Below are 16044 nucleotides of genomic sequence, written 5' to 3' on the forward strand. Positions count from 1 at the left end.
GTGGACCTAGAACCAGCCCTCATATCCAGGTAAAAATGTCTGACTTGTCTGGGAATCGAACTCGGGGCCTCTGGATGAGAGGCAGGCAAGCTAGACCAGGGGCCATGTTCAGGCGTCAATTACATGAGTTAAAAATCTCAATACTGCACATTTTGTTTTACCGGGGAAACTTCATCAGTTTCCCTTGGAAACTTCTTTTAGGTCAGCAACTTCAATCAGTCAACATCATCGTAAAATTTCTAATAAATAACACCAAGCCGAACAGCAATCGATCATGATTAGTTTTTAATTCTCTGGTGTAATTAAATAAAGCACATCCAGTACAAAAGCACCCAAAATGATGGTGAAATCTGTTTGCTTTCCATTGTGACTTGGTTACCGGTATACGGTTTGTAGTAAGTTTCTGGAAGTATTTTAGTGCATAAATTAGACCTACGTATCAATTTTCAAAAGTTCGCAAATCCATTATAGTCATATCTGCCAGTCACTAATCACAAGGAAATTGGAGAGAGAATTTTTTAATTAAAACTCCAGAAATGTTAATTTATTGATGACCTGAAGCTCAGCTGGAAAGCGTGTTGAGACACTCGCTGTACAAGCCAGTATGAGTGGGAAATGATACAGACTTTTAAAATGTTACACTGCGCATATGAAATGACTATGGTTTTTATAAGGACATTTTAACAAAATAATGTAAACGTAAAAATCTGTCTTATATTAGGAACAAAACAGTAATAAACATCCCAGGGCCTCCCATCTTTATATATGTAAGGTGCAACATCTGTTCTGGTCTCGAGAGAACATATTGTGTCCAGTCATACGTTAAGAAGGAGCAATTTCAATTCCTGTCTGAAAGCCCAGTGACTATATAGTATCCTGAGAGAAGTGTCGAAAACCTCTTCTGCGACACAGTCGAAAAAATAAAAAAAAGCATCTAACACTGAACGTAATGTAGATGTTTTAAAGAGCACACATTTGATGAAACTCGTTCTGTCTTCAAGTAGAGCTGTCAGAATGCACTCTGTCTCCTTTCAATTGTTGCGACTCCCCTCTGTTTCATGATTTCTGAGATTTCCCTAAATAATACCAGCCGAATGCTATGCTATGATGGCCCCTTATGCACGTTCACCGCCGATCGCTTTCTCAGTACAGTACTTGCTCTAATTACCACAATGGCGGGACGTTGATGCCAAAATCCATGTAGCTGTCCTTTCGTGAGATACTGTTTCTTGAAAAATGCTTGATTAAGAATTTAGCATTGATGGGACTGAAATTTCTGGGTGGTTGATGTGGAAAATCATTTCTTTGGGGAATGTATAATGCAGGATTTTTAAATCATTATTTAATGATGATACTCACGGGACCACATAATTTGAGTGAATAATCCAGGAAAACGTAGTTTCCGGGAACAGGTAATCGAGATTCTACTGTATTAGGAAAACAGAGTGACTGGTCATTATGGGCAGAGGCAACTACAGAAAGAATAGACATGGTCAAACATAAAAACACAAAAGTACAGGGATAATTTTGACATATTCATTTAATAAGGTCTTCACAAAGATAGAATTTCTGATTGCCAATCCCAGTTCTTTCATCCCAATTTCTTCTTAGTCCCTGACGAGCTTGTTCTGCATCTTAGTTTCATCACAAGGTCAAGCATCAACACTCATTGAAGAGGGCATCTTGACAGATCTTCAGTCTTGGTATAGGAATTGTAGGATAAAAAAAGAAGCTAGACAAACACAGGGAAAGGAAAGGAGCAAAGAAAAACCATGATTGATGAGGAGAGTCTACTGTATATGAAGATGTGAAGATAGACCTTGTCCTTTTGTGATCTCATATCTGTCATTGTTTCTTCTTCTTCTTCTTCTTTTTTTCTTCTTCCTGCTTCTCTTCTCACAGTGTTGTTTATCATAAAATGTGTTCCCATCCAAGTTGCTGCCATTTTGTATGTGACCATTTTGAAAATCTCTATGTATATTAATGTATACAATGATGGAAAACGTTATTTGTACCTCTTGTTCTAATTTCAGGCATTGCATGTGCCTTTGTCCATGAAATATGGATGTCCTTCTCCTACTACTTGGAAATTGGCTGTGGCTAGCTTATTGACTGTTCTGCACACTGGACTCCCCCTAGCCAGAAAATATCCGCAGTATTTCAAAGGCATGTGGCCTCAGCTTGCAGAAACATTGGACAGTTTCTTGTTTCCAAAAAAGTGAGTATTACATTCTTATTGAAATAATACTAATAATAATAATAATAATAATAATAATAATAATAATAATAATAATAATAATAATAATAATATATGTACCCGTGTGGGGATTTACCGGTTACCTCCATCGGGCGCATCCCATTGGAATTGGGGAAGCTCGCTGGCTCTGCCGCCAGCAGAGTCAGAGGGTAGTAGCGAAATAAAATACCGCCGTGAAAAAAAAAAAACTGGTCCCTTGCCAGGGTTATGGCGAAGACTGGTAAATGACCAGAAGCCAGAAAACATCTTGAGGCAACCTCTAGGGCTAACAAACCTAGTTGTAAAAAGATGGGTACCCGTCCAAAGCAAAGTCAAGTCAAAAAGCATGATGGCACAACATTTCAAGAAACATACCCTAGGGGGTAAATCTTCGCATAAATCCCTCGTCGTGAACGCCACGGCGCACGAGTCTCGTTCGGATTCTGGGGGAGACTCTACACCATGCAACAGACGAGTCGGAGCGTCTCGGTGTACCCCGAAGAGTCAAAAACTCAGGCCAAAATCTAAAACCTTTCTAGCAACTTTCAACATAAATTCACTTACACAAACTGGCAAGCTGAAAACTCTCACCAAAGCTCTTCACGAAAATCAGATATCCATAATGGCCCTACAGGAAACAAGGTACCCAGATGAAGAGATTTTTGAATCCGAAGGCTACCGATTTTTCAAGAGCAAAGCGCAAGGAGGAATCCTCAATGGAGCTGTGATGCTTGGAACCGCGTTTTGCTGTTAGAACCAAGATCCTTAAATCGGTTGCAAATTTCGAGCCTGTGAATGACAGATTGTTTATACTCACAATTAAATGCGCGAACAAAACCTACGCCCTAGTTAACGCACATGCTCCTACAAACGATAAGAACAAGTCTGATCCAGACGGAGTTGATAATTTCTGGGACCTACTGGATGAAAAATTAAACAAAATCCCCAAACACCATGTCAAGCTTCTTTTGGGTGACTTCAATGCCCAACTAGGTCGTGAACAGAAGTACAAGGAAGTTATAGGAAATTACCCTGCTCATAAAAGAACCAATCCCAACGGCAAAAGACTGGTGTCCATTTGCAAAAATCACAACCTGTAGGTCACGTCGACCCACTTTCGCCATCTACCCAGAAAGCAAATGACTTGGCGTTCTCCCGTCCAAGCTCTCGGAGAGTTCCAAATTGATCACGTCGCAATCTCCAGGAGAAACAGCCCTGAGATTATGAATGTGAAGGTAAAGAAAGGCATCAGTGTGACCTCAGATCATTATAGGTCTCTTATCATATTCAAACCAATTCCCGCAAACACAAGGAAGACAACCAAACAGATCACACGCATCGACAGTGATAAACTTCGGCAAAGGATCGAGGAGTTCCAGGAGAAGGCTAGACCAAATGACTGTGACTTTAACATCGCCAAAAGTCTCCTTGTTGAGTTACAAGTTATAAATCTCATTTTACAACCGTATTGGAGTTCAGAGTAATAAATTATTATAATTAAAAAAACACCTTTCCAATACACAAAATCCTTATAAATCCTTATAATTATAATTATAAGGATTTTGTGTATTGGAAAGGTGGTTTTTTAGGTTCCTAATTATAAGGATTTTGTGTATTGGAAAGGTGGTTTTTTAATTATAATAATTTATTACTCCTTGTTGAGGCCGCCAAAGACATTGCAGAAATCAAGAGAAGCAAAAAGCATGCCTGGTGGAATGGTACCTGCGAATCAGTCCTCCAAGAAAGATTCAATGCGTGGAAACAGTACTACTCTACGAAATCAGAAAATGATTGGGAAACCTACAAAACCCAATGTGCCCAAGCAGCTAGGGTGTTCAGAACTGAGAAACATAAATACGAAAAATCTCTCATTGAAAAGATAGAACAAAACTTTAGGAAGAATGAAAGCAGAGAGTACTACAGAGCCTTCAAACACAAACTCACTGGCTATAAACCACCATCTCTATGCTTTGAGCGAAAGGACGGCACACTGGCGACGTCAAATGAAGAAAATTGCAGCATTCTGGCAGACTACTTCAAGAATTTACTTAATTGCTCTAAACTGCAAAGCGCCATTGAGACCAAGGAACCCTTACTCAGGTACCCAGATTCCAGACCACCCGACAGAGATGAAATCAAGCGCCACATTGCCCGTCTCAAAAATAACAAAGCGCCGGGTGAAGACTCAGTAGTAGCAGAACTATGGAAATATGCCCCAGAGGAATCACTTGATATCTTGCAAAAGCAAATAGAAGAAATTTGGAACAAGGAGACCCTACCCGAAGATTGGAAAATAGCTTTGATCCATCCATTACACAAAAAAGGCAGCATGAAGAACATCAACAACTACAGAGGAATATCTTTGCTACCCATGACTTACAAAATTCTATCACTTGCCATCCTGGAGCATTTGGAAGCACAAGTCGAACATCAAATAGGTGAATACCAAGGAGGGTTCAGAAAAGGTCGCTCAACAGCTGAACAGATCCAAAATCTCAAAACGATCATCAGATATTGTACACTAAGGTCCAAGCAGTATGTGTCTGTCTTTGTGGACTTTAAGAAAGCGTACGATTCCGTTGACCGGGAAGTCCTGCTAAGCATCTTAAATGAATTTGGAGTTGATTTGAAACTGCTGGCATTAATTAGAGTCACCCTGACCGATACAAAATCCAAGGTGAACTTCCACGGATGTCTCTCGCATTCCTTTGACATCGAAACAGGAGTCCGACAAGGTGATGGGCTATCCCCGATACTCTTCAACTGTGTTCTTGAAAAGATCATCAGAACCTGGCGGGTGAGATTACAGGAAACCAACTACAGTCCATTGCGAATAGGAACCAAATCCAAGGGGATCGCAACAGACAGCTTAGCATTTGCCGATGATATTGCTGTTCTCTCAAACGACATAGAAACCGCTAGAGCTCAAGTTGAAATTTTAAAGGAAATTGCCGAACAAACTGGTTTGCAGATGTCATTTGAGAAAACAGAAGTAATGACTAACATCAAAGAGGCTCCACCAAAACTTCATACAAAATACGGGGACATCACTCGAGTAGACAAATTCAAATACCTGGGTGAGATCATCATGAAAAATGGACTGGACAAAGAAGCACTTCAGGAGCGAGTACGCAAACTGGAAACAGCCTACCAAACATCCCGCACAATCTACAACAAAAAATGCCTTTCCCAAAACACCAAGATACGTCACTATGAAACAGTTCTGAAGCCAGTAGTTCTATATGTAGCCGAAACCCTGTCTCTAAATGCCAACAAAGGACTCCTTGAAGAACTGGAGAAAAGAGAACGCAAAATTGTGAGAGGAATCTTGGGATCAAAGTACAGAAATGGAATCCATCAAAAGAGATCCAACAAGGAAGTCTACAGCAAAATAGAGAAAATTACCGACACGATCAGAAAAAGACGGGCACGATTTTACGGTCATCTGAAAAGAATGGACGGAAGAAAGTTAACTAAAGAAATCTTTCACTTTTTTGATTCAAACCCCAAAACCACAATTCCCTGGTTTAGAAATACCAAAGAAGACCTGCAAATGCTACATATCTCAGCTGAAGGCGCCCTTAACAGAGATCTCTTCCGCAAGAAAATACTGACGAACGGGCTAAACCAAGACGAGCAACCGAAGAGAAGACACGGTGCCCCTTGGACAGAGGAGTGTAAGCAGGCCCACTCACAAAGAATGAGGGAAATTTGGGCTCTAAAGAAAGCCAAGTTCAGTGTCAAATGCAACAAGATTTAACGTGGTCCTTGATGGCCCCAGCGAATTATATATACACACATATAATGTATGTATATGATTTACAATTATAAATTTTTTATACATTATGTATCTAAGAGTAGCAAGTGGACATTTCAGTACTATGTTTGTCACACATTAAGGAAGAAGGCCCATTTATTGAAGAAAAAAACCAAGAATTTTTAGATTAGGCCACGCACAAATATTCCAGTGGACAGATAACACTTTTTGAGATTGTTAAGGAAGTGTAACATGGAAACAAGACATTAGAAAGAAAATAAGACAATATTTTAATTATGTTGACAGAACTGCATTTATCATATGCCTTGCTACCTGTGAGATACTTTACATAAAAACAATATATATACAATTCTCCACCTTATCAATACGAGTTTATTTTACATTACAAATATTCAAGACTAGTTTCGACCCCTATGGGGTCATCCTCAGTTGACAATTGTAAATTGTTCATAAAAACATCACATAGTAAAAGTTAGACTAGTTTAGGCTGATCATTAATGTTTGGTGTGTCTAGTACATGACTAGTGTGCATTGTTCATAAAGACACATATTACCTTACTGCTACTACTATTCAATTTTAAGTTATATAGTATGGAACACAGATATGTTTGTGTAACTCAACAGTGACAAGTTCAAATATTTACAGAATTGGCTGTTGATTAGTCACATGATATAATAGAACACAGGCTTGAACATTTTTGATTTAAGTATCAGTGCAATATCTTGCTTTTGTACATACTAGAAGCTAAATTCATTTTGTAAAATCATTACATACTGATTGAAACTTAGTGTGAGGTTAAAATTGAATAAAAATATATGCTAATGTGGACATTAAAATATTGTTAAAATGGGCATATAATCAAAAACAGTGGTATGTATGCCACACATGTCTAGTATAAAAACTCATTACACTGGTGCTGTTAGTGTGCAGTACAGCATATACACTGATTTGGAATAAATGGATTTGTATATATATCGTTCCAACAAAGTGGATCCGTAAAAATATAAGATGTATAGGTAATTAGTATTATAATGATCCACTGCAAATTAGGTAGTGCTGTTGTTTATCTGAAGATCTATTGGCAGCTACAGATGTTAAAGTTATTAAAAATGTTAATGGAGCATGTTTTCTTCCGTAGACGCGATGTTTAAGATTGGTGGCATTAGTCAAATATGATGAAAGTTATGCGTCTTGGTGCGTTCTGGAAGCTGGTATGTTATGAGAAACCAAGGTGGAGTGTCTGGAAATAGAAATAAAAGTGTGATAATGTTGTGGATAGAAAGTGTGATAGTGAAACGTATGTCGTTTACTTACGTAAAGTGCTGGAGCCGTGCGTTCTTAATAGCTGCCTGTTGGGATCTGGTGCGCGTAACTCTGAGATTGTAGTTAGCGGCGGTAGAGGGGAGGTTTGGGGGGATAGGTGGAGTGTTAGTAGTAGGAGTGGGGTTGGAGGGGAGAGGGTTTTGAGGCGGTTGATTTGAACATATCGATTTTTGCTTGTTTATTCTTTTGATATAGAAATCTTTTAATAAGGGAATTACTGCATGAAAAAGGATGTTGTTTCTGTCTATACTTTCATTTAGGTTGGAGTTTGGATTCACATATTTGTCTAAATTTATATAAAATTCTTCTATTATACTGAGTAAGGGACTTTTTGGGTTCATGTTAAGGATTTGCATGTCGTTCTTAATGTCTGTGAAATTATGTTTTTGATCGTCAATATGCTGACCCATAGCTGAAAAATGTCTGTGTTTGACGGCGTTTACATGTTCATTATATCGTATTAAAAAACTTCTACCGGTAAGTCCTATATAGCTGGCTTGGCAGTCGTTACATTTTAGGCGATAGACTCCTGAATGATTGTATTTGTTTGTGTTATTAACTAATTTGGAATTGTATAGTATGTTGGTGTTGTTGCGTGCTGTTTTGTATGCTATTTTTAGGCCTTGTTTTTTGAAGATGTTTGTTATGGGATGTATATGGTTATTGTTATAAGTAAACAGTGCATATTCTTTTTTATTTTTAGTGATTCTGGTTAACTTGGTTTTAGGTTGGTTTTTGACTTTATTGATGATCCGGTTTGAATATTTGTAATGTAAAATAAACTCGTATTGAAACTTATAAACAACACCTGTGAGATATACGACATTTTACATTTAAGGCAAAAAATTTATCCCCACCAATAATGCTGGACGCGGTCCCATGTCTGCATGAAGTAAGAGGGAAAATTCATATATACCTTTGTGGCAACTTACAAATATCTTTGCGACAATTTGCATTTCTGAAACTTTTTTGCTAGGTGCTTTACGTCGCACCGACACAGATAGGTCTTATGGCGACGACGGGACAGGACAGGGCTAGGACTGGGAAGGAAGTGGCCGTGGCCTTAATTAAGGTACAACCCCAGCATTTGCCTGGTGTGGAAATGGGAAACCACGGAAAACCATTTTCAGGGCTGCCGACAGCGGGATTCGAACCCACTATCTCCCGAATACTGGATACTGGCCTCACTTAAGCGACTGCAGCTATCGAGCTCAGTATTTCTGAAACTGACCCAACTGCACTTTCATGGCTCTTCACCTGGCACCCTTATATACAGAAACAAAATTCTAGTGCTTTGAATACCTGTTCCAGTTTACACCAGATTATACTTCCCTAGTTTTATAAGTGGATTACTTTGAATGATTACTTATGGACCAAAATACATGCACATTGCCTGAAGTATAGTGTGTGCCAACAGTAGTCAGACACCATATATATATATATATATTATTATTATTATATAATTCGCTGGGGCCATCAAGGACCACGTTAAGTCTTGTTGCATTTGACACTGAACTTGGCCTTTTTTAGAGCCCAAATATCCCTCATTCTTTGTGAGTGGGCCTGCTTACGCTCCTCTGTCCAAGGGGCACCGTGTCTTCTCTTCGGTTGCTCGTCTCGGTTTAGCCCGTTCGTCAATATTCTCTTGCGGAAGATATCTCCGTTAAGGGCGTCTTCAGCTGAGATATGTAGCATTTGCAGGTCTTCTTTGGTATTTCTAAACCAGGGAATTGTGGTTTTGGGGTTTGAATCAAAAAAGTGAAAGATTTTTTAGTTAACTTTCTTCCGTCCATTCTTTTCAGATGACCGTAAATCGTGCCCGTCTTTTTCTGATTGTGTCGGTAATTTTCTCTATTTTGCTGTAGACTTCCTTGTTGGATCTCTTTTGATGGATTCCATTTCTGTACTTTGATCCCAAGATTCCTCTCACAATTTTGCGTTCTCTTTTCTCCAGTTCTTCAAGGAGTCCTTTGTTGGCATTTAGAGACAGGGTTTCGGCTGCATATAGAACTACTGGCTTCAGAACTGTTTCATAGTGATGTATCTTGGTGTTTTGGGAAAGGCATTTTTTGTTGTAGATTGTGCGGGATGTTTGGTAGGCTGTTTCCAGTTTGCGTACTCGCTCCTGAAGTGCTTCTTTGTCCAGTCCATTTTTCATGATGATCTCACCCAGGTATTTGAATTTGTCTACTCGAGTGATATCCCCGTATTTTGTATGAAGTTTTGGTGGAGCCTCTTTGATGTTAGTCATTACTTCTGTTTTCTCAAACGATATCTGCAAACTAGTTTGTTCGGCAATTTCCTTTAAAATTTCAACTTGAGCTCTAGCGGTTTCTATGTCGTTTGAGAGAACAGCAATATCATCGGCAAATGCTAAGCTGTCTGTTGCGATCCCCTTGGATTTGGTTCCTATTCTCAATGGACTGTAGTTGGTTTCCTGTAATCTCACCAGCCAGGTTCTGGTGATCTTTTCAAGAACACAGTTGAAGAGTATCGGGGATAGCCCATCACCTTGTCGGACTCCTGTTTTGATGTCAAAGGAATGCGAGAGACATCCGTGGAACTTCACCTTGGATTTTGTATCGGTCAGGGTGGCTCTAATTAATGCCAGCAGTTTCAAATCAACTCCAAATTCATTTAAGATGTTTAGCAGGACTTTGCGGTCAATGGAGTCGTATGCTTTCTTAAAGTCCACAAAGACAGACGCATACTGCTTGGACCTTAGTGTACAATATCTGATGATCGTTTTGAGATTTTGGATCTGTTCAGCTGTTGAGCGACCTTTTCTGAACCCTCCTTGGTATTCACCTATTTGATGTTCGACTTGTGCTTCCAAATGCTCCAGGATGGCAAGTGATAGAATTTTGTAAGTCACGGGTAGCAAAGATATTCCTCTGTAGTTGTTGATGTTCTTCATGCTGCCTTTTTTGTGTAGTGGATGGATCAAAACTATTTTCCAATCTTCGGGTAGGGTCTCCTTGTTCCAAATTTCTTCTATTTGCTTTTGCAGGATATCAAGTGATTTCTCTGGGGCATATTTCCATAGTTCTGCTACTACCGAGTCTTCACCCAGCGCGTTGTTATTTTTGAGACGGGCAAAGTGGCGCTTGATTTCATCTCTGTCGGGTGGTCTAGAATCTGGGTACCTGAGTAAGGGTTCCTTGGTCTCAATGGCGCTTTGCGGTTTAGAGCAATTAAGTAAATTCTTGAAGTAGTCTGCCAGAATGCTGCAATTTTCTTCATTTGATGTCGCCAGTGTGCCGTCCTTTCGCTCAAAGCATAGAGATGGTGGTTTATAGCCAGTGAGTTTGCGTTTGAAGGCTCTGTAGTACTCTCTGCTTTCATTCTTCCTAAAGTTTTGTTCTATCTTTTCAATGAGAGATTTTTCGTATTTACGTTTCTCAGTTCTGAACACCCTAGCTGCTTGGGCACATTGGGTTTTGTAGGTTTCCCAATCATTTTCTGATTTCATAGAGTAGTACTGTTTCCATGCATTGAGTCTTTCTTGGAGGACTGATTCGCAGGTACCATTCCACCAGGCATGCTTTTTGCTTCTCTTGATTTCTGCAACGTCTTTGGCAGCCTCAACAAGGAGACTTTTGGTGTTGTTAAGGTCACAGTCATTTGGTCTAGCCTTATCGTTGTCGAAGCGTGTGATCTGTTTGGTTGTCTTCCTTGTGTTTGTGGGAATTGGTTTGAATTTGATAAGAGACATATAATGATCTGAGGCCACATTGATGCCTTTCTTTACCTTCATATTCATAATCTCAGGGCTGTTTCTCCTGGAGATTGCAACGTGATCAATTTGGAACTCTCCGAGAGCTTGGACGGGAGAACGCCAAGTCATTTGCTTTCTGGGTAGATGGAGAAAGTGGGTCGACATGACCTGCAGGTTGTGATTTTCGCAAATGGACAGCAGTCTTTTGCCGTTGGGATTGGTTCTTTTGTGAGCAGGGTAATTTCCTATAACTTTCTTGTACTTCTGTTCACGACCTAGTTGGGCATTGAAGTCACCCAAAAGAAGCTTGACATGGTGTTTGGGGATTTTGTTTAATTTTTCATCCAGTAGATCCCAGAAATTATCAACTCCGTCTGGATCAGACTTGTTCTTATCGTTTGTAGGAGCATGTGCGTTGACTAGGGCGTAGGTTTTGTTCGCGCATTTAATTGTGAGTATAAACAATCTGTCATTCACAGGCTCGAAATTTGCAACCGATTTAAGGATCTTGGTTCTAACAGCAAACACGGTTCCAAGCATCACAGCTCCATTGAGGATTCCTCTTTGCGCTTTGCTCTTGAAAAATCGGTAGCCTTCGGATTCAAAAATCTCTTCATCTGGGTACCTTGTTTCCTGTAGGGCCATTATGGATATCTGATTTTCGTGAAGAGCTTTGGTGAGGGTTTTCAGCTTGCCAGTTTGTGTAAGTGAATTTATGTTGAAAGTTGCTGGAAAGGTTTTAGATTTTGGCCTGAGCTTTTGACTCTTCGGGGTACACCGAGACGCTCCGACTCGTCTGTTGCATGATGTCGAGTCTCCCCCAGAATCCGAACGGGAGTCGTGCGCCGTGGCATTCACGACGAGGGATATATCCGAAGATTTACCCCCTAGGGTATATTTCTTGAAATGTTGTGCCATCATGCTTTTTGACTTGACTTTGCTTTGGACGGGGTACCCATCCTTTTACAACTAGGGTTGTTAGCCCTAGAGGTTGCCTCAAGATGTTTTCTGGCTTCTGGTCATTTACCAGTCTTCGCCGTAACCCTGGCAAGGGACCAGTTTTTTTTTCACGGTGGTATTTTATTTCCCTACTACCCTCTGACTCTGCTGGCGGCAGAGCCAGCGAGCTTCCCCAATTCCACTGGGACGCGCCCGATGGAGGTAACCGGTAAATCCCCACACGGGTATTATTATTATTATACATATCATTTAGTGAAAAATCTCATTAATTGTGTACATGATTTGTTAGGTACAAAAGTGAAATACGACATTGATTGCCCGATGAAAATTATCAGTAGTCACAATTATATATAAGAAAATTTGGTTTCCTCCAACAACCAACACTGACATGTCACGAAGCGAGTAGAGGCACATGTACACACATGCCAAACCAAGTGCTACAGTTCCCCCACAGTTCGTTAAGATTCTTTTAAGTTTTTTTTTTTTTTTTACTCCATATTAAAAGATAACAATCTTCCTTGAAATGTACACTTATTTCCGAAGCGATTGACCTAGCACAAGTAGTACATGAGTACTCAAGTTCGTTGTAACACAATTAAACCTCAGGAACACACTACGCTGAAAAGACGGGTCTTACAATAATTTTAAGAGTAACATAAATTCTCTGGAACTTGTTTTAGGGGTTTCTCTTACGTAGAAAAATGCATGACTTTCTGAATGGTAAGGTATTACCACATTAATTAATAAGATAAAATACAAGGAGAAGAAAAGAAAAGATAAAATAAGATAAAAAGGAAACGCAAACATCCTCAAGAGATAAGTCAGTGCACCGAATTCTACATAATCCTTAAGTGACGTTGCCACACTAATCTCCTTATCATCAGTTTCCTTTACCATAGAGGCATGAACTCCAGATCAAGCAATATTACATTAATAACTGGACAACACACAATCAATAATCATGCCAACAGCAAGAATAAGGAGGAAACAACATTACAATACAGTTAAATTTAACACACATATACATCTCCGTGAAATCAAGGTCCAGCAAACAAGTAGAATTACATAGTCCCCCCCCCCAAAAAAAATTTTTTTTTAATTATTTCTAGTTCAGAAATCAACAATTCCACTTACTCAGCATCAACTTCCATACCCCAGTACACATAATCTCATTCTAAGGAGCAAGGAAACGACAGTAACAAAATAAATTCCAGAATAACCGAACCAACAAGCATCAGTAGAGAATAATATCCTAGAGTATTAGATATCAAGGTTCATATCAACGGAAACAAGATAGTTACAGAAGGGGACATTTGTACAAATCAGATAGAGGGTACGCGTAAATGTGAGTCGTCAACAACTGAACCATCAACAATTACCAGGGAAAACCTTTCAAATATCAACCCCTACATCAACACCCTAGGAGTACCGGGACAGAAAATGACCCGAAGAAACATCGGAGAGAAACCATTCTGAAATCGCATAGTCCTTCTACAAGGCCCCATATCCAGGTAGAGGATCGATGACTGCAGTACCGACTGCACAAGCAGAATAATCTCATACCTATACTTCTACATCACAGAACGGTAAGTTACTATACAAACGACAGCTTTCAGATGACGCTCTCATAATGAAATGCGCTAGACGGGCAGGATAATTGAACATAGAGATCCTAGAATTAATAAGATGACTTCAGATGAACGGGTTATGGCAGAGAATATAAGAAGTTGAATCAAGAGTAAGACCACAATTATCAAAATTAACATATTAGTTTAGAATTTTTTTTTTTAAATGAGTTGTAGATACATAAAATTAGTTTTCACCAAATCCACCTTGACACCAAGAGAACATAAAAGGCAATGTACAACCTCCTCCAGGTGTCCACACTTCAACAACCGACATACTAAATTACTCCAATAACAACAATCCAACACCACTCAAATGACCACCAGTGCCGATGCGTCAGCCTCGAATGGTAAAGGACATACACAATCCTCGACAGCATCCCACAAATCACAGAGTGCCACCCAATATCATCACAATAACTACCGTCATGATCTCAGAGGAACACAGTCACCTCTCAACGAAACCATAATGCCACCCCAACATTATTCTCAAAATCAACCCCCATAATACCAAAACTCACATCCAAAATAAGGATCAGAAACCATACCCTACAGGTCAAAAGGCACTCTTTAGGTCATGAATCCTTTAATTATCTCAACACAACTTTACCATAACGGACGGAAAAAGGAAAACTCTAAGTACATTACATGAACCTACAACTCAAATTAAACAATATACAGTAAAACAAGTCGCAATTTCCCCCAAAACACCTTAGAGAATGATGATAACAGCGATGAATAGGCAGAGTACCAGATCGCCTTACAACGTGAAGTCCACACGGATATACAATACTTCAGGTAGCAGTTTTTCAATCCTAAGAAGATTTGATAGAGGAGAAAATGGAACAAAACCGAACATTAATTCCATAGGAGTTTTGCCATGAGACTCATGGGTGGCAGTATTAAATCCATATGACAACCAATGAAGACAGGTGTCCCACGTGGTATGATTCGAGTGATGATAAGCTATAAGAGCAGACCTTAAGTTCCTATTCATTCTCTCGGAATATGACGGGTTGGGATAATATGGAGTAGTGGTTACATGGGAGATGCACAAGTCAAACAAGTACTTCCTGAACAAGTGACTGGTAAACCCAGAAGCATTGTCAGAGACTAAAAACTTAGGTGTTCCGAAGCAGGCAGAAATAGAATTTAAGCAGGAAATAGTGGACTGCGAATTAGTCGACCTAGTCGGGAAGATCCAGCAAAACCTGGTAAAGGCATCAATGCACACCAATGCATGGGTATTTCCTCGACTTGAACGTGGGAAAGGTCCAATATGATCAATAAACAATCATTCCATAGCTCTGGAAGCTTGAGTCGATGACAACAACCCTACACGTTTGTTTAGGTTAGGCTTACTAATGGCGCAACTTTTGCAAGACTTAACCATGGATGTGATATCCCTATCCATGTTTTTCCAAATAAAGAACTCCCTTATTTTTGACCTAGTTTGAAGTTTCCCAAGTGTCCGCCAACCGGACTATCGTGGTAATATTGAAATATGACAGGAATTAAAACCTTGGGGACAACAATCTTTATCCTTTTATCATGACGAGATTGACAACAGAGTACGCCTTTCACTAAGGAATAGGGTTTGACAATTTCACCAGAATTAATCTTTTCCAAAATTTCCTTTAACTGAGGATCATCATTTTGATGCAGACCAATATCTTGATACAACATTGGAAGGTTAGTCAAGATAGTATTCACATCTACCAATCCCAGTTGAGTGACACACTTCTCCTCCAAGTCTCCGCCAACTCCCTCTTCATCGAACATGCGACTAAGCCCATCAGCGATTACATTTTCCGTTCCACGAATGTGCCGAACATTAAATTTAAAGGCAGAAATTCTCAGCGCCCACCTCGTTAGTCTTCCAGTTCTTTTGGGCCTTTTCAGAACCCAGGAGAGAGCCTCATTATCAGTCTCTAAATCAAAATCAACGTGCTCCACATAAACACGGAATTTCTCCAATGAAAATAGTACCGCTAAACACTCCAATTCATAGATAGAATAATTTCTTTCCAGAGGGGAGGGAGACCTAGACACATAGGCAATAGGACGTCTACCCAGGTCAGACTCTTGCGATAACACTCCGGCAATAGCCTTGCCTGAGGCATCAGTCTGGATAATGAACCTTTTATTAAAATCAGGAATAGCAAGTATAGGAACGTTACTGAGAGCTTTCTTCAAGGTTTCAAAGGCAGTTTGTTGTGGTTCTTCCCACACAAATTTGACATCTTTTCTACGTAAGGAATTCAAAGGAGCAGCAATTTCTGCATAGTTTGGAACGAATTTCCTGAAGAAGTTAGTCATGTCAATGAATCTGGCGATTCCTTATATATCCTTAGGTGGTTTGAAATCGTGAATAGCTTGAGTATGGGCATGATCAATAGAAAT

The 16044-nt window shown here is 39.7% G+C and overlaps 1 protein-coding gene across 2 annotated transcripts in view; it reads left to right on the forward strand.

Annotated features, from left to right (window-relative positions):
• mon2 (Mon2 homolog, regulator of endosome-to-Golgi trafficking) overlaps positions 1-16044 on the forward strand; it is a 583018-nt gene that overhangs the window by 437886 nt on the left and 129088 nt on the right. For both annotated transcript variants that reach the window (XM_067140860.2, XM_067140862.2), the window contains one exon: positions 2034-2218. In XM_067140860.2, coding sequence (XP_066996961.1) covers positions 2034-2218 — 185 coding nt within the window. The remainder of the gene's footprint in view (positions 1-2033; positions 2219-16044) is intronic.

Source organism: Anabrus simplex, chromosome 2, assembly GCF_040414725.1.
Source record: "Anabrus simplex isolate iqAnaSimp1 chromosome 2, ASM4041472v1, whole genome shotgun sequence".
NCBI classification, from domain to species: Eukaryota; Metazoa; Arthropoda; class Insecta; order Orthoptera; family Tettigoniidae; genus Anabrus; species Anabrus simplex.